This window comes from Myotis daubentonii, chromosome 15 (assembly GCF_963259705.1).
Source record: "Myotis daubentonii chromosome 15, mMyoDau2.1, whole genome shotgun sequence".
In the NCBI taxonomy this organism is placed as follows: Eukaryota; Metazoa; Chordata; class Mammalia; order Chiroptera; family Vespertilionidae; genus Myotis; species Myotis daubentonii.
In genome coordinates this window covers 46093738-46116928 of record NC_081854.1, presented here as the reverse complement: position 1 = coordinate 46116928, position 23191 = coordinate 46093738, and the positions used below count along the sequence as shown (strand labels likewise).

At 50.5% G+C, this 23191-nt stretch overlaps 1 protein-coding gene and 1 pseudogene across 4 annotated transcripts; both read left to right on the top strand.

The window, feature by feature from the left end:
- Nucleotides 1–822: 822 nt before the first annotated feature.
- PSKH1 (protein serine kinase H1) lies at nucleotides 823–23122 on the top strand. 4 transcript variants are annotated; one of them, XM_059667708.1, is made up of 4 exons: nucleotides 1151–1622; nucleotides 8182–9208; nucleotides 15704–15797; nucleotides 20910–21092. In XM_059667708.1, the coding sequence occupies exons 2-4, from the start codon at nucleotides 8252–8254 to the stop codon at nucleotides 20948–20950; spliced, it is 1092 nt and encodes a 363-aa protein (XP_059523691.1). In that variant the 5' UTR covers nucleotides 1151–1622; nucleotides 8182–8251; the 3' UTR covers nucleotides 20951–21092. The 4 variants fall into 4 exon arrangements, with proteins under 4 accessions (XP_059523689.1, XP_059523690.1, XP_059523691.1 ...); XM_059667706.1 differs by lacking the exons at nucleotides 1151–1622; nucleotides 15704–15797 and adding an exon at nucleotides 823–962 and having other exon boundaries at nucleotides 20910–23122; XM_059667707.1 differs by lacking the exons at nucleotides 1151–1622; nucleotides 15704–15797 and adding an exon at nucleotides 1068–1086 and having other exon boundaries at nucleotides 20910–23122.
- LOC132217449 (large ribosomal subunit protein eL33-like) lies at nucleotides 19360–20903 on the top strand (annotated as a pseudogene).
- Nucleotides 23123–23191: the final 69 nt, after the last annotated feature.

Here is a 23191-nt window from a genome sequence, read left to right as displayed (position 1 = left end):
AAAAATATGTTATCCTAAATTGGCCCAAGACTAAAGACCAATCCTCAAGTTAACCATTGTCAACTCCTCTGAGATGGAGGCCAAATTTAACACATCTGAGTGCCTGATTTATTTTAACTGCAGTTTTCAAAAAAAAAAAATAGGTTTAATATAATTTAAATTGATCCTTTGCGGAGTTCCAGCGGCACTTCCAGAAATCTGTTGAAATGCATTATGTCCCCAACCTTGTATGACAGAGCACCCTCCTCTCTAACCAGAAACTTGAAACGTTCTCCCTATGCAGTTCCTCCTTTTCCTGTATTTATTTATTTTTAATATATTTTATTGATTTTTTACAGAGAGGAAGGGAGAGAGATAGAGAGTTAGAAACATTGATGAGAGAGAAGCATCGATCAGCTGCCTCCTGCACACCCCCTACTGGGGATGTGCCTGCAACCAAGGTACATGCCCTTGACAGGAATCGAACCTGGGACCCTTTAGTCCCAGACCGACGCTCTATCCAGTGAGTGGCTAGGGTCCTTTTCCTGTTTTTAAAATTAATCTCTGTCATTGTTCAGTTACAGTTGACATTAAATATTAATGTATATTAGTTCCAGGTGTACCTCCTTTTTCTATAACAGGTTCCTCTCGCAGCCTACGAACGTCTTTGAACAAGTTAGACATCCCCCGCCCCCTTAGAGAGACGGTCCTGGCCCTGAAGGCGTTGATTGGCAGGCCACGCTCGGAGCGCCCCCAACCGCGTAGCCGGCCCTCCCGAGGCCCCGCCCCCGGCCCCGCCCCGCCCCGCCCCGCCCCGCCCCGCCCCGCCCCTAGGCGGCCCGGGTTTGTTTTGGCGTCAAGCGCGCTCTGTGATGACGCCACGACGCTAACGCCTGAGGATGGCGGCGGCGGCGGCCGTGGCCGCGGCCCCGAGAGGCTTAGCACAGCCGCCAAGACACCGAAGAGCCCGCCGCCCCCGCGAGGTGAGGCGGCCCGGCCCAGGGCTACGGCCCAACGGGCGGGAGGTCCTGACGAGCTGCGGCCACGGCCGCCTTCAGGCGCACCGGGCCTGTCTTTGCCCAGACTGGAGCCCTCGGCCCGTGCCAGGTGTTGCCGGGGCCTACGGGGGCTGGGGAGCAGGCCAGGCGATGGCTGCTGGGGTCCCCGGTGTCCGAGACGAGAGTGGCCTTGAAACATGCGGTTGCGCTGGGTAGCCTTTCTCTGGGGCCTCGTGGGCCTGGTGGACGTGGCCAGCTGCCCTGCCTGCTGTGCAGCCAGCCGGCGTCGGTCACGGTGAACTAACCCGGTTGTCCTCACTCCCTTCTCGTGTCCAGCATCTACTCCACACCCTTCCTTCGCGACTGAACGCCAGGGGCTGGCGGGCAGCTGGTCGCTTCCTTATTCACTCTGGGGAAAAGCAGGCCTGAGTCCAGCCGGGTCGCCTGCCCCACAAGCCAGTCATACCTTCGCCCCACTGTCCATGCTCACTCCCACTGAATGAAGCCGCTGAAGTGATTCCTTCTCACCTGAATAAGCCCTTTACTGCCGAAAACTGGCTCCTTGATGCCTACAGGATAAAGGCTAAGCCTTTTAGGAAGGCAGGCATTCAGGGCTCTTCATGATCAGAGAGGCCTAACCCTGAAGTGAGCACCTGTGCATATCTGCCTTCGGTTTACATATGTTGTTGGGGCGTTTACATATATTGTGTGCCTTCTGTTAGCTCTGTGGTTTAATACCCTTGTGCTTTAGATAGCCAATTTTCTCTTTTGTAATACCCTTCTCTTTCTCCCACCGGTATGGAAAATGTACATCTGTCCTTTAAAATTCATCTCAGATTTCATTTCCGTGGAAAAGCCTCCCTTGCTTCACAAGTAACCATTGACTCCTCTGTACTTTCATTCACTGGACTGCTGTTGAATAGATCATGTTGTGTCATGTGATAGTGAGTTTGGGGATTTTGTATCTGTACCCGAGTGTCTGGTTCTGCCTGACATTAACAGTAGGAACTAAGTCCCCTGGAGTAGGTTGTTGGTTTAAGAATTGATACTGATTCAGCTGTACCATTGAGCACCTACCAGGGCCTGGCATCGGAGATGAACACAGCTCACCTGTGTTTTGTGTTTGTGCATGCATGCATGTGCATGCACATGTGTGTGGTATGAGGTGCAGCTTTCTCAACTTTGATGGTCTAAAGTCGTTTTTCAGAATACAGATTCAAGAGTCTCACTCTCTGAGACTGATTCAGAAGATCTGGTATCTGGATATATATTTTGAAAAAATTCCCCTAGTGACTTTACCCTGCTTCCTGGTTGGAGATCTTTGTCTTTGCCTCCAGGAAGCTCTTGTGTCTTCTTTGTCTTGTGGGAAAGACTAGCTGTGCCTTGTGGCCTCCCATTGCAGTCTCATTGCCCTGCCCATACCTTGGGGAAGCAGTATGATTTGATGATTAGACATATGAGCTTTGGAGTCAGAAACACTGAGAGTCAGTTTTTGGCTTTTATGAAATCTTGAGACTCGCTGAGTCCTAGTTTGCTCATTCCAAGATAGGAATAATCATCACTACTTTATGTAGTTGCAGAGAGGAGTGAGAGTGCATGTAAGATACTTCTCACAGTAGAAACTCAGCAAATGGAAGCCACTGTATTTACTAATGGCTGTTCTTCCCAGAATATGTCCCTTGTTACTAAGATCTCGTCTTAGTAAGCCTGTTTGCTCTTCAGACTGATCCTCCTGTAGCAAGCTGCCTTGTGTTATGTGACTTCCTCAACTCTGGTCATTGGGGAAAGCTCTGACGAAACTGCTTCTACTAACGGCAGTTGTAGTTGGCTATTCCCCCAGGAGAGATTCGGAATGCTGACTCACTAAAGGGTGGGTTTGCTAAATAAGCACATTGTCCAGGTCTAATTGCAGTTCTTGCACTTGTTAAGTTGTATTAATGGGCTAGAGAAAATGCAGCTTTCAGGAAATGTATTTGCCTCTGACGCTGAACTAGAGTTGCCTTTCACCTGGAATGGAAGACCCCTGCAGATCTTAGTGTCTGTGGAATCTGAGCTAGATACTGGGGTTCTTTGTCAGTCACAATTATGGATGAGACTTTCGTTTGGCTTTCTATTTTACTTTATAAATGTGAACATGTTATGTGGGCAACTTCAATCCTCTTCAGAACTTCCCGGCTGTATGACGCGAATGGGCGATAGGTGTTCCAAAAACAGTGACTCTTAATTTTGGAGGTAGCTGGGAACATCTGTCTCCATTGAACCCAGGGTACACAGAGAAAAATTTGAGAAATACAGCCGTGGAAGAAGGGAAGCAATTCTGTTTGTTGAGAGCTGGAGAGAGACTTACTGATTTGAACTTCTTTTCCTTCCAAGAATCATACTCAGTGAGTATTAAGCTGATTTGTGTTGGCTAGGTCATCACTGAGCTAATTCTTGGTATAGCCCTCTGTTGCCATGGTGTCTAATGTGATGCTAAAGTAGAAAAATGTGGTGTTTAAACTAGAAAAATGTGGTGTTTTCTTTTGCTGGGAGGAAATGATCTCAGAGGGACCCCTTCCAGGCTGCCAGCCTTTAAGTGGCCTCACTGGGCATTATAAGGGTAATGGACTAAAGAACTTTTGGTGTGGAACCATCTGGACTGTAAGTTCCTTGAGAGCACAGAATATGGTTCCCTTCTTTTTAATGTAATTAAATTAATTAGTTTATTTTAAAATTAATTTCAAAGAGAGGAAGGGACGGGGAGGAAGAGATAGAAACATCAATGATGAGAGAGAAGCACTGATCGGTTGCCCCCTGCAAACCCCTACTGGGGATCAAACCTGCAATCCAGGCATGTGCCCCAACCAGGAATTGAACGTGACCTCCTGGTTCATGGGTCCACACTCAATCACTGTGTCACTCCGGCCTGGCTGGCTACTTCTTTTAGTCTGTCACAGTCCCTGGCAAAGTTCCTGGCTCATAGCAGGAGCTTAGTAAATATTTGGGGATTGAACTTTGGGATGTTAGAAGGAGAACCCCAGGTACGTTGCCAGAGACTGTATTTCTGACAACGGGATGGGCAGTAGGTGGGATGTCTTAGATGGAGTTGGAGTCCTGATAAAATGAGGATACAACAACATTTGAACTTCTTTTCCTCTCTCAGTCATAAGTCAGGAGTTGGCCCACCAATTATTACTATGTCCTTAAGAAGTGAGGTCCCGCTGAAACCGGTTTGGCTCAGTGGATGGAGCCTCGGCCTGCGGACTGAAGGGTCCCGGGTTCGATTCCGGTCAAGGGCATGTACCTGGGTTGCGGGCACATCCCCGGTGGGGGATGTGCAGGAGGCGGCTGATTAATGTTTCTCTCTCGTCGATGTTTCTGACTCTCTCTCTCTCTCCCTTCCTCTCTGTAAAAAATCAATAAAATATATTTAAAAAAAAAAAAAAAGAAGTGAGGTCCCAAGTTACTATATTCTAAAAAGAAGTCATAAAATTTTTATTATGAAATAATACTAAAAGTTAAAACATTACAGGAGTGAATAATGCAAATATTTTTTTAAAATATATTTTATTGATTTTTTACAGAGAGGAAGGGAGAGGGATAGAGAGTTAGAAACATCGATGAGAGAGAAACATCAATCAGCTGCCTCCTGCACACCTCCTACTGAGGATGTGCCCGCAACCAAGGTACATGCCCTTGACCGGAATCGAACCTGGGACCCTTTAGTCCGCAGGCCAACGCTCTATCCACTGAGCCAAACCGGTTAGGGCAGAGAAACATCGATCAGCTGCTTCCTGCACATCTCCTCCTGGGGATGTGCCCGCAACCCAGGTACATGCCCTTGACCGGAATCGAACCTGGGACCTTTCAGTCCGCAGGCCGACGCTCTATACACTGAGCCAAACCGGTTTCGGCTTAAATATTTTTATTTATTTCAGAGAGAGGATGGGAGGAGGGAGTGAGAGATAGAAACATCGATGATGAGAGAAAATCATTGATCGGCTGCCTCTTTGGGATCTAGCCCGCATCCCGGGCATGTGCCCCGATCGTGAATTGAACAGTGGACTCCTGGTTCATAGGTTGACACTCGACCACTGAGCCACACAGGCCAGGCTGTGTCTTTAGACATAAACACTAATAATTTGGTGAATGTTCCCTCAGCTTTTTAAACTTATGCATTTACTAGTCTATACATTTCTACAATATATATATTTTTATTAACTTTAAAAATGTAATATGTGGTGCCTGGCCTGCAGTGAATGTCACATGGATGTCACATGCACTGCACACATCAAAAACTGAACTCTTCCCACTGCTTACTAAACCTGTCCCTCTTGCTGCACTCTTGACCCTTTTGCCCAGGAGCCTGAGTAAGGGACTGGAGTGCTGCCCTCACTCCACCCTTTCACCTCTTACGTCCAGCCTCCAGTCCCTATCAGTTCTTCTGCTGTTATCTTTCCATTCCATCCCACTGTCTGGGCCACCATCCCCTCTCTGGCCCTTAAGTCCACTTTGATCCTCCTCCAGTTCAGCCTCATGCTTCTTTCTAAACACAGGTTGAGTGCCTCTCATTCTTCGTAAACCCATTGGTAGCTTCCCCTCACCTCCCAGGAAGGTCCTGGCTCCTCACCATAACTTGTGTTGCTCTCTACAACCTGGTTCCTGCCTACCTTCCAAAACTCTAGCCCCCCACAGGCCTGCTTTCACACTACCAAATTTCCTGTTTCCAGCACAGGGTGCTACTCTGGGTCTATGATTGTGTTATTCTCTTTGCCTAAAACTCCATTCCCCTCTTTCCTCACCTGATTCATTCTTACATCAAATTCAGTGTGGGGCTGAAACCGGTTTGGCTCAGTGGATAGAGCGTCGGCCTGCGGACTGAAAGGTCCCGGGTTCGATTCCGGTCAAGGGCATGTACCTTGGTTGCGGGCACATCCCCAGTAGGAGATGTGCAGGAGGCAGCTGATTGATGTTTCTCTCTCATCGATGTTTCTAACTCTCTATCTCTCTCCCTTCCTCTCTGTAAAAAATCAATAAAATATATTAAAAAAAAATTCAGTGTGGGGGTCACCTCCTTTAGGAAGCTTTCCCTAACCCCCCGCGCCAGTCTACATATATCTACTATTGTTTCTCAAGCCTAAAACTGTGCTATATTGAAATTATGTTTTTATGCTTTTCTCTTCGTTTAGACCAGTGATGGCGAACCTTTTGAGTTCGGCGTGTCAGCATTTTGAAAAACCCTAACTTAACTCTGGTGCCATGTCACATATAGAAATTTTTTGATATTTCCAACCATAGTAAAACAAAGATTTACATTTTTGATATTTATTTTATATATTTAAATGCCATTTAACAAAGAAAAATCAACCAAAAAAATGAGTTTGCGTGTCACCTCTGACACGCGTGTCATAGGTTCGCCATCACTGATTTAGACTATCAGCTTATTGATCATGTTCTGCTTGTGTGTTTGTGTGTGTGTATGTGTATGTTTAAATATAACCTATATTGGATGTCTTATTCATTCTTGTACCCTAGTAGATGTTCAATACATGTTTGACCTGGACTGATCATTTTATCTTCAATTCTGCATGTCATAATTAATAGGAAATTCTCAGCTCTCTTCTTTCACCCATGGGGACTTCAGATAGACTTAGGGAAGGGCAGCCTGAGCAGAGTGACCTCTGGAAAGTAGTCCTTCTGCACTTCACCTTGCCCAGGGTCCCACCAGCCACAGGGTACTAAGAGATCAGAACATCTCTGTCTGGGAAACAAATGGGGAAGGCTCCTGTCCTCTCATCCCAAGGAAGCAGAGCACCCGCATCCACAGCCGGAGTCACATCTAGATGAAGCTGCTAGTGCCCTTTCTGAGCTCAAGGCTCCCTTTGCCTCTTGAATGATGCCCTGTTTGGTGGCTACCTGATGCCAGTGTGCTAAGGCTTATTGTCCCAAGGTCACTGGGATTGATTCCAGCCAGCTCTAGAACTTAATGTGGCATTTTCGCTATCAATGTGGTGACTGGGGAAGTGAGTGACCCTGAAACAGGGTGTTACAATGTCAGGGTGAAGATGGTGCATTAGCAAAGTAGTGGGAGCTGTCCAGGAAAGAGTGAGGTTAGTAGGGCAGAGACGCAGGGCCGTGGGTGGTGGTTGCAGGGGGATCATGCCTGCAGGAGGCATAGAGGGCCCGGAAGGATATACATGAGGAAGGCCTGGGAGAAGCAGCTTTCTGAGCCCTGGTAGGTGATGGTGTTGGAGAGTCGGCCTCTAACACTCTACACCCCCATTTCAGGAAAGATGAGTCCGAATAATAAGAGGAATGATTTTAACATTAAGAAAACATAAGACTGCTCGCCTTTCCCTCCCTCCTCCCTCCCCATCCCCCTAGGCATGTTACCATGAGCTGCCTCACTCCCAAGGCCCAAAGGCCCTTCCTTTACCTCTATCGCTTATTTCCTAAGCCCATTTCTTCTAGGAATTAACTTTTTCTACCTCTGAGAATAAATGTTACGAATAAATGTTCTCTTAAATATATATAAAAAAAGAAAACAGAACTTCAACTAGGATAAGGAACCCAGGCAGAGTAGGGAGGAAGGTGGTGGCAGTAACAACTGAGCCTGTGCATGTTCCTACCCTCTCTCAGGGTTGAAGAGCAGTGTGAGAATCAGATCCAGGGAGATGTAAATCGAGATTATGATGCTCAGATCCAGTATTTCATATAGACCAGCGGTTCTCAACCTGTGGGGTCGCGACCCCTTTGGGGGTCTTACGACCCTTTCACAGGGGTCGCTTAAGACCATCGGAAAACACATATATAATTACATATTGTTTTTGTGATTAATCAGTATGCTTTAATTATGTTCAGTTTGTAACAATGAAAATACATCCTGCATATCAGATATTTACATTATGATTCATAACAGTAGCAAAATTACAGTTATGAAGTAGCAACGAAAATAATTTTATGGTTGGGGATCACCACAACATGAGGAACTGTAGTAAGGGTCGCGGCATTAGGAAGGTTGAGAACCACTGATATAGACCCTCCATTGAGCCTGGGCTCTGAGCACTTAGGGGCCAAAGCCATCCTACCTTCCAGGAAACCATATTAGAGCCAGGTCTTCAGGCTAGGGTTATCGAGGGACAAGGAGGAGGCAGGAGGTGGATGGCTGGTAACCCTTCAGAGTTGTCCCAGCTATACTGAGTTGTCCTCTCTTCTGTCTGCATAGGTGTAGACGGGGCACTGCTTGCAGAGCAGGTCCTGCCAGCCTCGCTGGAGAGGATGCCCCCGTGTCCGTGATGGGCTGTGGGACAAGCAAGGTCCTTCCCGAGCCGCCCAAGGATGTCCAGCTGGATCTGGTCAAGAAGGTGGAGCCCTTCAGTGGCACTAAGAGCGATGTGTATAAGCACTTCATCACAGAGGTGGACAGTGTTGGCCCTCTCAAAGCTGGGATCCCAGCAGCCAGTCAGTGTGCCAACCCCTGCCCGGGCGCCCCCACTACCGGCTACACAGAGCCTCCTTCAGAACCACCACGCAAGGCCAGGGTGGCTAAGTACAGGGCCAAGTTCGACCCGCGTGTGACGGCCAAGTATGACATCAAAGCCCTGATTGGCCGAGGCAGCTTCAGCCGAGTGGTACGCGTGGAACACCGGGCAACCCGGCAACCATATGCCATCAAGATGATTGAGACCAAGTACCGGGAGGGGCGGGAGGTGTGTGAGTCGGAGCTGCGTGTGCTGCGCCGGGTGCGCCACGCCAACATCATCCAGCTGGTGGAGGTGTTTGAGACTCAGGAGCGTGTGTACATGGTGATGGAGCTGGCTACGGGTGGAGAGCTCTTTGACCGCATCATTGCCAAGGGTTCTTTCACTGAGCGTGACGCCACACGGGTGCTGCAAATGGTGCTGGATGGCGTCCGGTATCTGCACGCGCTGGGCATCACACACCGAGACCTCAAGCCTGAGAATCTGCTCTACTACCACCCAGGCACTGATTCCAAGATCATCATCACCGACTTTGGCCTGGCCAGTGCTCGCAAGAAAGGTGACGACTGCCTGATGAAGACTACCTGTGGCACACCTGAGTACATTGCCCCTGAGGTCCTGGTTCGAAAGCCCTACACCAACTCAGTGGACATGTGGGCACTGGGTGTCATTGCCTACATCCTGCTCAGTGGCACCATGCCCTTTGAAGATGATAACCGCACCCGGCTGTACCGGCAGATCCTCAGGGGCAAGTACAGTTACTCGGGGGAGGTGAGTCTGCCCTGTCCCTCCGATGTTGGGAAGCCCATGGGCGGGGGGTCCTGGCCTTCAGCTTTCCATCAGAAGAATGTGCTCTGATGGAAAAATGATGAAATAAGACTAGTAGGGTGTGTGAGTTTGGGTTCCCCCCAAAGTGAACCCTGAGACAAGGACTTGGGAACAGATCATTGAATTGGGATGTGATTCCAGTAAGCATAAGTGAAGGGTGGGGGGAAAGAGGCAGAAAGGGGGAAAGCCGATAAAGGGTACATTAGGGGGAGGACTGCCACTGTGGTCCACTGGAACTCAGTCCCACTGGGGATGGTGAATAATCATGCGGAATGTGTCTCAGAATGGTACCCTTGAGGGGCAGGGAAGTGAATGGGTTTTAATTCATTGACTCCTGTATGAGTCAAGAATATCTTTGGGGGCTTTAAATCCCTAGCACTTCTGGGCTGTCCTGAATGCCAACTAGTGTCAGAGAAAGTCCTCAGGCAAAGAAGCAGAGAGCTGCAGGTACTGGCAGTGGGAAGCTGTTAGCACACACAGGAGCACCGCAGCTGTAGGTGCGCTTAGGTGGGCTGATAGGACATGGGGTAGGGCCTCCACAGTATCTGCTCCATAGGGATTGGGGCAAGCTAGCGTGACCGTGCCCTGTCGAAAGGAGCAGCTGCTTCTCATCTCTGCCCAGCTTTGCCCCACAGCAGTGAGGACCCCATACTTCCAGATATTCCAACTTTTGAAAGAAAATCAGAAAAATCTGATCTTAAAATTTTGGAATTGATTCATATATTTAAGCAGTATCCTGTGTGCCAACAAATGGTAATCTGCAGGCCAGATTCAAACGGCTGGCCATCAGTTTGTGTCTTTGGCTCCACTGATAACTGAAAAAAATCCATTGGGTTTCAGCACTGCTTAGAACTGCAGGAAGGTGCAGAAGAAGTAAGGGCTGGTCGGTTCTTAGGCAGGACGCTGACTGGTAGGAAATGAGGCTGACCTCAGGAAGCAGGGCTGCAGGCATAATGGTGTGCTCAGGGAGGCTGTGAAGAAAAAATTGTTTTATGACTTTACGTAGGAGGTAAGATGAGCTTTGTAGGAGGACAGGATTCTGCCAAGGCAATGAGGGCCCATCCCCAAGTGCCTCTTACAGAGTGTTCCCCCCAGTGTGTCCCTCAGGCCTGGGCTTGCTGAGGAGCTGTCTGTGTCTCTTGAATAACGTCATGGAGGGGAGGGAGCTCTGGGACTGGCTTCCTTCAGCCCAGCTTCCCTCCCAGAGATTTCAGATTGGGCCTTCTCTGGCCCCAGCTAATTGACCCAGAGCAGCGTTACCTGCAGGAGTCACCTAAAAGCCTCATGCCACTTTGCCTTCAGCACTTGAGGTCCTGTGCTCCATCATCCTCCCTGACAGCTTCCAGACATGGTCATGTGGTCAGTCAAGGACTTCCATCCTGTGTGGATGGGGGCTGGCATTCTCTGGGGGATTCAGGTCGTGTATCTCAGGGTGGTGTGAGGAAGGGAGGGAGGCCTTCCTCTTCCGGCCACCTCAGTGCTGGCTACAAGCAAAGGAGAAACTGGAACATTCTCCAGCTCTCCCCTAAAGTTTCTCATGTTTTCTTCTTTGCTCCAAATGGCAGCCAACAAAACAAGTATTGACTGGCTGGGATGCCCACGCTGCAATATAGTGGTCACAGAGGACATTGTCCTATTCACTCTCTGGGCCGGGTTTCATCATGGGTTGGAAGACCCAGAATCCACCTCACAGAGGCAGTGTTGTGCCCAGGCCCTGCTAGTGTGCTGTGCTCTGGGAGTTCTACCCCCCTGGAGCTCTGTGTGGGTCCAGATGGCAGAGGGAGTAGCAAGTTTAGCTATGGGAGGGAGGGAAGTTCCCCAGAGATGCTGACAAAGAAAGACCATTTAGAAAAGTCCGTAGATTTCCCCAAGAGTTCCTGATTCTGGCAATTGTTGAACAGGCAATTTATCTAATTGGAGTCTTGCTAACAGGCTATTGATTATCTGAGGGTGGAGAATGACAAATGAATGCGGTACAGAATGGACTCGGGCTTCCTGCTCCTACTGTAGCCATTAGACTGGGTCCTGAGATTCTACTTCCTGCTCTGCTGGAATCATAGGGGTCTAGTAGCAGAGAGAAGCACACCAAGTTGGTCCTCTCAGTACCCTATCTCCCACAATCCTGACAGTCTAGGTACTCTAGCCCCAACCCCGTCTTCATGCCTTCCCCCATTCCCTTATACACCATAGACCCAAGACGTTTGCTCAACTCCCACACTGAGCTTTGCTCAGGCTTTCCCCTCTGCTCCTAATGTCAGCTTCAGAAAAGGTCCAATTCAAACATTATTTCCTTTCCAAGTAATGCCGACCACTGCCATTGTGCAGTGCCTACTGAGTACCTGGCACCGGACTGAGGGTTCTAAATCCACCATCTCTAATCTCTACAACAGTCAGTTTAATCTGTCTGTTTTAATCTCCCATTTTACAGATGAGGAAATTGAGGCTAGTGAGGTTAAGTAACTTGTCCATGCTCTCACGGTTAGAAGGTGTCAGGCCTGGGATTCCAATCCAGGCCATCTTGGTTTCAGAGGTCTTGGCTTTCACATCCCTGCAGTCTTCTGTCCCTGACACATGCCTCTGCATGTTACTGGAGTCTGATTCTGCACTTTCTCAGGCTGAGAGTTGTCTATGGACACCTCTCTCTTCCTTGGCTAATGAGGCCCTTGAAGACAGTATGTGTATTAGTACATAGGCTCTCAATACTTTCTCTTGACTTCTTCTGAGGGAAGCACCAGTGATTGTTGGTGATGACCTCAGAAGGGACCCAAAAGTTAATGGTAAACCCGGTTGCCCATGGTGGCTAGGAGTGCTCTCTTCTGGAGGCTGGATTCTAGGAAGAAGTGGGGAGCCTGCTGGCGATGTGCTTAGAGGGTTGCTGGCCAGACCTACTTAGAAGTAAAGGAATCTTGGAAGAGGAGGGAGTGATGGGAAGGAGAAGACTGTGACAGATGATTTTGAGGGGAAATTTGAATACTTACTTGGTGACTGGAGGTGCTGGAGTGGAGAGGGCCAAGCTAAAGTCGCAATGGAAGTGATGGGGAGATGCACTGACCAGATGTGAGGAAGGCCTGTGGGATCAGTCTGAAGACACAAGGAGCCACCTTGAGAGAGCAAGCTTCCTGTCATGGAAGCCCCAGGAGGACTAGAGCAGCTGTTTTTAAAGGAGTGACACAGAAAGTGAGTCATCATCTGTACACCCATACTGGAGTACTCTTACCATTCTGCTTCTAGATTCTGTGATTCATTTGACATGAAATGTGACGCCACTGGCCTAATGTCATTGCTTTTGTCAAGAGTTCTATTCCTAGAGCAAGGACAGATGAAGAGGCTCTTGGAGGACTGATGGCAGATGCCATCAGCAGCTTTGCTGCCTCCCTATGTTTAGCAACCTTTCATTGTCACCCTCCTCTGAGCAGTCTCTGAGCTGTGGGCGAGCCTGGGTCACTACACCAGGAACAGATGGGACTGGGTAAAGGGTTTCACAGAGCCTCGTTCAGGAGAGTGAGTGCTGCTGGGCAAAGGACAGAATCCTAGTGGGAGAGGAAGCCTACCTGTAGGACCGACCTGCCACTACCTGGGGCATAAGTGTTGGTGGGAGGTGGCTTCTCACAGGTGGGTTTCTGGGCTGACGATCTACTTGGAGTCCAAGGGGAGTTAGTTGAGCCATCTTGTAATTCTGATAGCTCTGCAGTAGGATGAATGCCCAGAGCCAGAGTTGACATTTACATTCCCATCTTAGCTCTTCCCCATTTCTTAAAGTGATTCTGCTCTGAGTGTTGAAGATCAAATGAAGTGGAGAGGATGTAACATGTGTCAGTCTCTCTAGGTGAAGGGGTTCAGTGCCTGTGGGGAATGGTCATGCAGCCTGGTTCACATGTTCTAATAAGGAGCACCTGGGTGAGGGGATAGGCCCTTGCCCAAGAGCCATGGGGAGGATTGCTGGGGGAGGTGGGAAAGCTGGAGACTGGGTGTGTGTTTAAGCAGCAGACAGAATGCAGGGAGGTAGGTGGTATGTTTTCTAGCTCTTGGATTCTGCCATATGCCTTTAATTGCTTGTGTTCCCACGTCCATTGTATATGGGGGCTGTGACAGATCATCAGTTCCCCATTTTTTTTCTCACTGCCCCCCTGCTGCCAGAGTCCGAGGATGGCTTTCCTGTATCTGGATAGCTGGCAGCATAGGAAATTACAAATTGATTTCAAATTCTTTGTTCAGAGTCATCCCTCAGCCCTTATTTCCTGCCTACCTACTGGTGGCTGCTGGGTATCAAGTGCTGGATGATGAAGTTGGCTCTATACAAGGGTCCCAAGAGGACAAGCACTACCCCCATACCTGTTCAGAAAGGATTCCTTGACAAGGGCCACCGTACCTCACCAAAGCTCCTGGTACAAATAGGTGTTCAACAGATAAGTCTCCCTCCTGGTACAAGTAGGTGTTCAACAGGTAAGTCTCCCTCCTTCCCAGATCCCTCAGTCCAGATCCCTGTCTGGTCACTGGGAGGTGGCATAGTTTGGTCACTGGGTGTGGGCAGTGGACCTCATTGGTCACTGTGGTTGGAGACCTCCTCTTGGTTTGAGACTTCTTGGAGGAAGGCAGGAGTGGTTCCATCCTTGTGAGTGCTGACCGTCTACTTGGGGTCCAAGGGCAGTTAGTTGAACCATCTTATAGTTCTGATAGCTCTGTGGGGGCAGGAGGCAGGCTCTGAGTACAGAGGGGCAGCAACCCCCTCATGTGCCATTTCTGAGCCACCATTTGGCTTCCTGGAGCCCTGTCTTCTAGGCATCCCTCTGCTGCTGCTGCCCTGGTTGCACACTCCCCAGAGAGCAGTACACTTCCATTGTGGCAGAGATAGTTGCCCATCTCTCTATATTGCTGCGTTCAGCCATTCCTACTAAAACACCTTGCTGTGACCATCTATAGCATCTCATTAACCCAGGGTCAGAACTGCTTTTCATCACTGCTGTTTCCCACCCCCAGCCCCCACCGAGGCCTCTTCAACAAAAGGGACGTGTCGTGGGTTGTGTTAGGAGTGGTTATTGGTGCACCACCTGTCCCCTCCCTCTCTTGCTCTTATTGTCTGTCTCCACCTGGATAGCTCTGTCCTCTCAAAGGCCCTGTCACTTCTAGGCCCTCACGTTCCTCTGGGAGCTGCTGGGGCTGTTGTCTCTCCCGCAGTCTGACCTCTTTAAATCTGCTGATGGCCTCCCCTCCTGCCCACACTGAGCTGGAAGCGCTGGCCCATCCCCCCACCCCCAATGGCTTTCCAGGCTCTCTGTCCTTAGTCAGTTCTCCCATCACACAAGGTCACTCTTCTCATGCATGCCTGCCTGGCCTTGGTTTGTCTGTCTCCTGATGCAAGTTTGGTCCCTAGACTTGATCCCCACTCCAGTGTGGTTTGGACAGAAAGCTGGCACCTTTATCTCTTCACTCATCTTGCTACCCCGTGTTGACCAAGTGCCTGCCCTGAGCTGAGTCCAGTGTACCAGAGTTCCAGAGGCACAGACCTCTGGGGGCAGAGGCCATAGTGTGAGTGCTTTGCTAATAGCCATCAGGCTTCCAAACTCTCAGAAATTAGAATTCTAATTAGAATTAGAAGTTTAAAAACAACAACACCTGTTTAGGCCTTGGAAACCACTTGGCCTCAGTAGAACCCATGGGTGGAGATAGAAGAAACCACTATACAGCAGGCTCTGAAATCTAGAACCTTCCAGGGCTGCTTCAGGTCGTTGTAAAAAGCAGACATTCCTCGGTTGTTGGCACAGGTTGGCAACATCCCCCTGATTCCACATCGAGCCCAGAGCATCTTTCCTTCACTTTGTGCACTCTGGGCAGGGACAGGTGGAGGCACAAGATTTCATTTTGTTGTTCTTCTCAAGTTTCAGAATACAGCTTTACTAACCTTGAAGTTGTCATGTCTTTTCTCATTTTATTTTTATCTTCATTCTCTGCCTCTTTTTTTAAAAAATTTATTTTTATTTCAGAGAGGAAAGGAAAAGGGAGAGAGAGAGATAGAAACATCAGTGAAGAGAGAGAATCATTGATTGGCTGCCTCCTGCACAACCCCTACTGGGGATCGAGCCAGCATCCCAGGCATGTGCCCTTGACCAGAATCGAACCCGGGATCCTTCAGTCCACATGCCGACGCTCTATACACTGAGCCAAAACGGCTAGGGCCTCTGCCTCTTTTTAAAACTCTATTATCGCCCGGATAGTGTGGCTGGATCCATGAATCAGGAGGTGGTAGCTCGATTCTTAGGGCACATGCTCAGGTTTCCGACTTGATCCCCAGTAGGAAGCATGCAGGAGGCAGCTGATCAATGTTTTTTTCTCATTGTTGTTTCTATCTCTCTATCCATCTCTCTTCCTCTCTCTCTAAAAATCAATGTAAACATTAAAAAAACAACAACTCTATTATCTTCCTTCTTTTTCTCCCCTCAGGCTCTCCTCCCCAATGTCCTTCTCTTTTCTGCTGCTCTGCCCCCACCCACCCCCTGCTGGATCCCAGGGTGGGGGAAGCCCAGGCACTGCAATGGTGAGTGTCTTGACCAGAGGAGGTGATGGTTCCACTGCTACAGAGTGCTGAACTCTGCTGCAGCTTTCCAAACACTTTTCCTCGTGGGCAACATCAGTGTGTGCTGTTCTTGTCATACTAATAGTTCTGTTCTCTTGCGTAAACCTGAAGCTCCATTTTCCAGAATTTCCTCTGTGCCCTTTTCTCTGCTCTCATTTAGGCCCACGTAAGTACAGGAAGGAGGCCTTTGAGAGGGGGAATGCTGAGTCTGAAAATACATTTTGAGACAAAGCTGAGGGAAGATCTGAGTCATGGGAGCAAAGCCCTGTCTTCTTTTTTTCCTTCCTTCCCCTAGCAGCTCTTTGGTGGGGCTGCCTTCTCTGCCAGGGAACCTTCCCTAGAGTCATCATAGGCTGGAAAAGAACCCATACAGGTCAAGAGGTCAATTCGGCTTAAATGTTAGATGCCATGCTGCTTTTCCTCACACACAACCAAGTGAGGAAAAAGATGGAGAGCTCTCTTCTTAAAATTTAGAACTTTAGAAACTCCAAGAGACTTAGAATTCATTGCATTTAGCTCCTTCACATTAAAGGTGAGGAGGCTGTGATTTCTCTGAGGTCACATAGAGAAGGTAAAACTAGAACACGGTTGCTGAGCTTGTAGCCTAACATTTTAATCTGTCACCCAGAAGCTATTTGGAGGAGACACCAGATCTTTCTCACGGCTCGCTTGAGAGTGGTCAGACCTGCCTGCCAGAGGAGTTTAGGGAAAGCCCTGTGAGCGGGGTTTGCTGCTGGGAAAAAGCAGCAAGCTTTCTCCTCTCTCTGCAGCCAAGGCCATCCTTTGTCTCCTTAGCCCTTGAACTCAGGTGAGGCCCCTGTATGGCTTGGGTATGTTCTTGCCAGGCCCTTGTGACATTAAAGGTAGAGCAAATAAAAGGGGCTCAAACTGGAGTGGAAACCCCGTTGTGATTTGGTGCCTCCCTCTGAAGGGAGAGTTGGGCTCATCAGGAGCAGGGGGTTGAGGAGGCTAAAGATGGTAAGGAAGTGCCTACGGGAGAGGTCCCTCCTCTGGCCCGTTAGCTTCTCTGCTGTGACAATATCAGTAGTAGCTACCCTGACTACAAGGGAACAAGGATTCTGGAGGCTACGGACTAGGGAGAAGGGCAGCCAACTTGATGGTCAGAGCCAGGGTGGAGGTGATGCCCTTCGTCAGGACAGAGCCCATTCCCCACCCACACAGCTCATGAGAGACCTGTGGGAAGGAGGGTGTAGGCTGTCATCCTGGGTATTATAGCTGTCCTCTGATTCCATAGCAGAGAGAGGCCTAAGTGTCTGGAGGCAAGGTAGACTGACATTTTAACATTTTCTTCCCTGCCCCGTGCCCCATGTCAGCCCAGAAATGGGTGGAAGTCTCTGGGAGACTGACCAGGTGGTACCTGGGGCCTCTCCCTTCTGTTAGCCACTTGAGGCCCATTCGTGTTCCTGATCTGGGCCCAAGCATACTGAGCTGAGAGTTCTATTTTTTACCCAGAGCCAACAGTTAGAGCTGTGGAAACCCAAAAGCATAACTGTTTAATCATTTTTATTTTTCTTATGCCCAGAATACTTCCCAGCCAGTCAGTCATAGGCTGACAGACATACTCATGTGTTTCCAGAGGCTCAGGCATGTTGAGGAAGGAGGTGGGTTGGTCTGTAGGTGTTGAACGCTTTCTTAGGAGGTGCTGAATTGGACTTAGAGCCAGAATCATGGCCATGGAGTGTGGAAAGCTTTGCTTTTCCTTCCTGAGACCTGTTGGAGACTTCAGCAGGGCTCCCAGGGGCCCCTATTCTAGAAGTCAGCCTGAGCCCTGCCCCCTCATCAGTGCGCTGAGTGAGGACCACCTTCCTGTGTTCCATTTGCCTGACTTCCCACTGCTAGTTCCTCAGTGTATGAGGGCTAGGCTGGGTGCCTTTGGCACAGCCTGGTTTTCAGGTCAGCATGGCTTGAATCATATTGGCTCGGGGGACCCACATGGCCCAGCTCCTCACAGTGCCTCAGAAATGGGGAGAACTGGGGCCTGCCAGAGAGGGCTGGGCTGGCCCTCAGACAAATGAGTCCATCAGCATTCCGCACACAGCCTCACGTACACAAGTAATTGGAGAGGCGAGTGTTTGGGGGAGTTGGAGGGGCAGATCAATCTGATTCACTTTGGCACTAAGCAGGGGTCGATGCCCAGTGTGTGCCTGTGCTACTCTGGAGATAGAGATGCTTAAGCCCACAGGGCGGGTCTGGTGAGAGGCCTATCTAAGACTGCATTAGAGCTGCAGGGGGCCTTGGTTGGAAATGTCTCCAATCCATCCATGTTCAAGTTCTTGGCTTGTGAGTCCAGCTTTGCAACTATTTCTTCTTTCATCTGCAGAGGAGTTGCCCCTCTTTTGTCTTGGCTGGACCAAGGGGCAAGGGCAGAATTCATGTGTTAGCCCTGTTTGGCTAGCCCATGCTTCCTGCTGTTTCTTGGGCTATCCCACTAACAGGCCAAGCTGAGCTACATTGTGTTCCCCAGTGATTACTCCTTTTCTTGGAGACCATAAAAGATGGTAGTGCAGCACTGGTATTCCCATGACCCAGCCTGTTCAGCTCTAGATTTGCTGTGTCCATCAGCAGCCCATTGTGCCTGCTTCTTTCCATCTCAAATGCGTGACAGGGGCTTTAGTGAGTGCCTGTGGTTTGGATTGGCTGGCCCCTCACATTGGCTCCTTGTGTTCAGGTGGCAGCAGCAAGCCATGGGGCTTTCTTGAAGTCTGAGCCAAAAGCTACTGTGGCAACAACTGCACAGTCCAGTCACCCTGCATGTTGGCCTCAGTATTGGAGGCCTGTAGGGAAATGTGGTCCAGGCTTCCTGTGTGGGAAGGCCATTGCTCCCTGCACTCCCTGTGCTGCATGTTCCTGAGGCCCTGACTGCTCACCTCCTCCTGAGGGCCAGTATCTCTCTCTCCAGGAACCTCTGGGAGCTGGCCCATTGTTGAGGAGGACCCTGTTAGGTGGCCGTTTAGAAATATTGCCTCTCTGTTACTGTCTTCCAGTTCAGCTCAGTAAAAGTTGAGATTTGTCTCCAAAGGGCAAATAAGGGTAGCAACTGCAAGTAGCCCTGCCCCTTCTTCAGGACCCTGGATGAGTGTTCTCCCTACCCCACCCCTGAACAGTAGTGGAGAGGGTGGGGGAGGAGTTGGAGGTCCAGGGAGCCCAACTGGGGGCAGCGATAGTCACTGTTTAGTTGTGTCTGCGAATGGGCATGGAGCTGCCCTGAATGTGGGCTCTCAGACTTTCCTGTGCCCTCTCAAGAGTGTGTTCAGGGTTCTCCAAGTGAAGGGCACTCTGCGGTGGAACAGGCAGATCTCACCTGGCAGGAAGGAGGGTGATGGTTATCTGCCACGGGCTCAGCAAAGGTCCGAGACACCCACCCTTTGGTGGAGCGTCAGAGCCCATGCCGAAGTGCCCCCGGAGATGCTGGGACTTGGAGCAGTGCTGTGTCTACCCTCCTCCAGCAGAGGGGATAGAGGGCCCAAGGCATCTGGTCCCTACCTGCCTGAGCCTTATGCTGGGACTTGGAGCAGTGCTGTGTCTACCCTCCTCCAGCAGAGGGGATAGAGGGCCCAAGGCATCTGGTCCCTACCTGCCTGAGCCTTATGGCCTGGAAGCAGCTCTAGGGAGGGCACCCATCAGGCGCTCTTCATAGGTTGTTTACTCACTGACCCTACTGAGGACCTCCTGTATACCCAGCACCAGGCACTGGGGATCATCCAACTCATCTGGTCTAATGGAAAAAATGAACTTTAAATCGCTGGAATAATTGCTTAGTACTGAGGGCTAAGAGGGAGTCTGAGCAAGTGTCCTTTATTCTAAGAACCTAAGGATTCACCCAGGTAAGGACAGGTTGTGCAGGCTGAGCCCCTGAGATGGACAGCTGCCTGGTGTTATGGCTGAGATGCGGCAGCCGTGAGAGTATGTGTGGCAGAGCAGGCTTTGTGCTGTTCCTCCCTGGAAACAGAATGTACTAACATGAGGCTGGTGCAGAGCACTGCCAGGAGCCCCTGCGTGCTTAGAGAGGTCATGCGGACGGTAGTGTGTCCCTAAGCAGGGTCTGGTCCCTGGCTGGCCTGCAGGAACCCCCTTTCCTCACAGCAGATGGAGAAATCCAGTTTCTTTCAATTGTTTCCTTTTCTTCCCATGGCTGGGAGGCTGATGCTTGGTGTTGGGCCTGCTGTGGTTGCCCACCACCACTTTATCAGTTGAAGGGAGGGTAAACCTTCTCTTTAAGGGCTAGGAAGTTCACCTCTAAGTGGCCTGGACAATTCCAGGGATTAGAGCTTGAGTGTGGCTTTTGGAGCCTGTCAAGGCCTGCTGGGAACAGGACTTCTAAAAGGACAAATATGTCTGAAAGGCTGTGGTCCAAGGCCATTTTTGCTGGCTGTAAGTGGGGTCTTCAGAACAAGAGGGGACACACAGCTCTTCTTAAAATTAAAGGTGTTTATACTTGAGATGAAACTGAATTCTCCCTAGGCAAGACATGTGCTATGTGTACAAGAAATAACAACACAGTGACTCCTGGTGGCAAATAGAACAAAACCAGCGTAATCTGGGGAAAGATAACTCATGCTCATGGAAACAGTGGCATGGTTCATGCCAGATATCAAAGCAGCCGACCTGCTAAGGACATTGGACACAGAATCCATGTAATGCTGCATGCCTCAAGGATTTAAACATATTGAAAACGAAATAAATAAAAGTGGACTTGTTCTCTTGGAAAAAAAAAATGAAAGAGTCTGGCTCAGGATATGGAGGAAGGTTTGGGTCTTTCTCTTTAAATCCCCCTGAGTTATAGTGGTTCTGGACTAGGGTGTGGGGGCTCTTGACAGGGGCCACCTCCCTGAGCCAGGCTTTGAGTCCAGGGACCCTTAGAAGTTTGCTCTCTGGGGCGGGGGAAGATCCTTCTCCTTGGAATGGAGGCCCAGAATGTTCTTCGTGGGAGGAACCAGGCAGTGAGGGGAGAATGCATACACTGACAGGTCTGAATGCTGTGGTGGTGGCATTGTTGGGATGGAGAAGGCAGTGTTGAGTGCTCTCGCTCTAATGCTTGTCCTTGGCCTGTAGCCCTGGCCCAGTGTATCCAACCTGGCCAAAGACTTCATTGACCGCCTGCTGACAGTGGACCCTGGCGCCCGTATGACTGCACTGCAGGCCCTGAGGCACCCGTGGGTGGTGAGCATGGCAGCCTCTTCGTCCATGAAGAATCTGCACCGCTCCATCTCCCAGAACCTCCTCAAACGCGCCTCTTCACGCTGCCAGAGCACCAAATCTGCCCAGTCTACACGTTCTAGCCGCTCTACACGCTCCAACAAGTCACGCCGTGTGCGAGAGCGGGAGTTGCGGGAGCTCAACCTGCGCTACCAGCAGCAGTACAATGGCTGAGCTGCCTGCCGGTGGTAGAGACATGGCATGGTTCCAGCCTGTCACACACTGCTGTGTCATCTGGGCCCTGTGCCCTCTCCGGTGATAGGCCTGTATGGCCAGTGGGAGGTGAATGGTCCCAGCCCCTTCTCTGTGCCTTCAGCAGTCCCCATCCTCACCTGGGCCTAGTGTGACAGAATGGAACTGGGAGCCCCCTGAATTGGAGCCTGGCCTGGCACTGATGTTCCTTTTGGTGGGTAATTGCTATGCTACAAGTTGGGGAAAGGGTAAGACCCGGCCTTCAGTCTCCTTCACCCCTTACCCTTGGCTCTTCCTCAGACCAAAAGGGCATGCAGTGCCAGGTAGAGGGTGTCGTTGGGACAGTTATTTCTGGAACCCCCCCTTTTCCTCTACCTACCTTCCTGCCCGGCCCCCCACATTCCATGGCATTCTGATCTTCATGATTATACCCCAGTGAGAGGTCCAGGTAGGCACAAAGCCTGTGCCTTGGCTGGACTCTCAGCCCCTGGGTAAGTATAAACAGCCCCCCACCTCCCAGCCAAGGTCTGTCTTCCTTCATGGAGACTCCAAGAACCACTCCTGGCCCTAGGACTTGTCAGGATCTCTGGTGGTAGGGCCATGGCATGGAACTTGGTCCTTCTGGACTATGTGGCCCTCCTGGTAGCAGGCTTGCTCTAGGCTCCAACCTCTCTGACTGTACCTCCTTTGCAGAGCCGACCATTATCTCCCTCTCCCCTTTGGATGCATAGTCTATTCTCCAGGTGCCTCCTTCCCAACTGTGGGACGTTAAAGGGAGCCCCACTGCTGCTACCTGGGTGATGGAGGCACCTGGGCCAAGGCAGAGGGCAGGGGCTTCCTAGGGAGAGCCCCATCAGGGCTCCAGTGCCAGCCCTGGTTCTACTTCCCATTGCCCTTTTCCTTTAGGCTCTGCTATTCCCTCCTCTGCAGCTGCATGAAGGCGCCATCTAGTGTCTGGCATGAGTATAGGCAGCCTAGGAATGACCATGTTCACCCTTCAGCCTTCAAGAGGAAGGAGCTGTTGCATTGAGGGAGGGTCTCTGGGCTGCTCTACACTCCCCTTCTGCTGAGCTTCTGCGCAGCTCCCCCTGGAACTTAGCCAAACTGTGTGATCTGCCTCTGAACCCTGAGCACCTGGGGCACTGGCCTTCTCACAGCTGGCCTTGCCCAGTGCAGCCTGTCCTCGCTTCCTTTCACAGCATTACCTTTCCAGTCTGAGCCCCACTGAATCTCAGGTTGGAGGGAGCCCCTGCGGGAGGTGAGTGGAATTAGGTGGCTGCTTTCCTAGACGCCTGAGCCAGATCATTCCCGTGTCAGTCATTGTGCCTTCACCCACCACAAACTGGGCTGGAACCCAAGCCCCCTCCATGCACAGCTGCTTTCAGTGTGTAGGGCCCAGCTTTAGCCTTAGCTAGACTGCAGGGCCCCTGCCAACAGGGAGAGTTTGGCCCTCACTCAGTTCCTCCCAGTGGTAGCCACGGGCCAGGCCCTCCTCTTTCTGCATGTGCCACCTCCAGTGGAATACCAAGCCAAAGAGATCACTCTGGGCCAAGTCGATTGTGCCTTATACACCCCCTCCTTCTGCCTCCAGTGCCCCTGGTTCAAGGCAGCGGAGAGCCCAAGCCCCATGGCCTCAGAACTCCCCTGACTTTCCCGAGTGCCTCTGGGGGCCTGAAGCCCTGGGGAATTATATTTCCTCTTTTGCCCAGGATAGGCCTGGTCCTGAAGGTAGGACAGGAGTTTGGAGACGGGCCTTCATGCCATGGACTGTGGGTGGAGAATGTGCAGTTATTTATTTTGTGTACTCAATTTGTAAATGTATCCTCTGTACTCAATAAACAGGCTGCCCTCCTCAGGGAAGGCTGCCCATTCCAACAGCCCAGGCTCCTTTCTGTGGACCAAGGGGTCACCCAGGAGGAGGGACAGGGGGGCCCAGTCTGGGAAAA

Excerpts from the sequence above, each read along its gene's own strand:
- PSKH1 (XM_059667706.1), top strand. The coding sequence starts at position 8,252 with ATGGGCTGTGGGACAAGCAAGGTCCTTCCCGAGCCGCCCAAGGATGTC. Across the intron at positions 9,209-20,909 it reads AGTACAGTTACTCGGGGGAG|CCCTGGCCCAGTGTATCCAA; the intron begins GTGAGTCTGCCC and ends CTTGGCCTGTAG.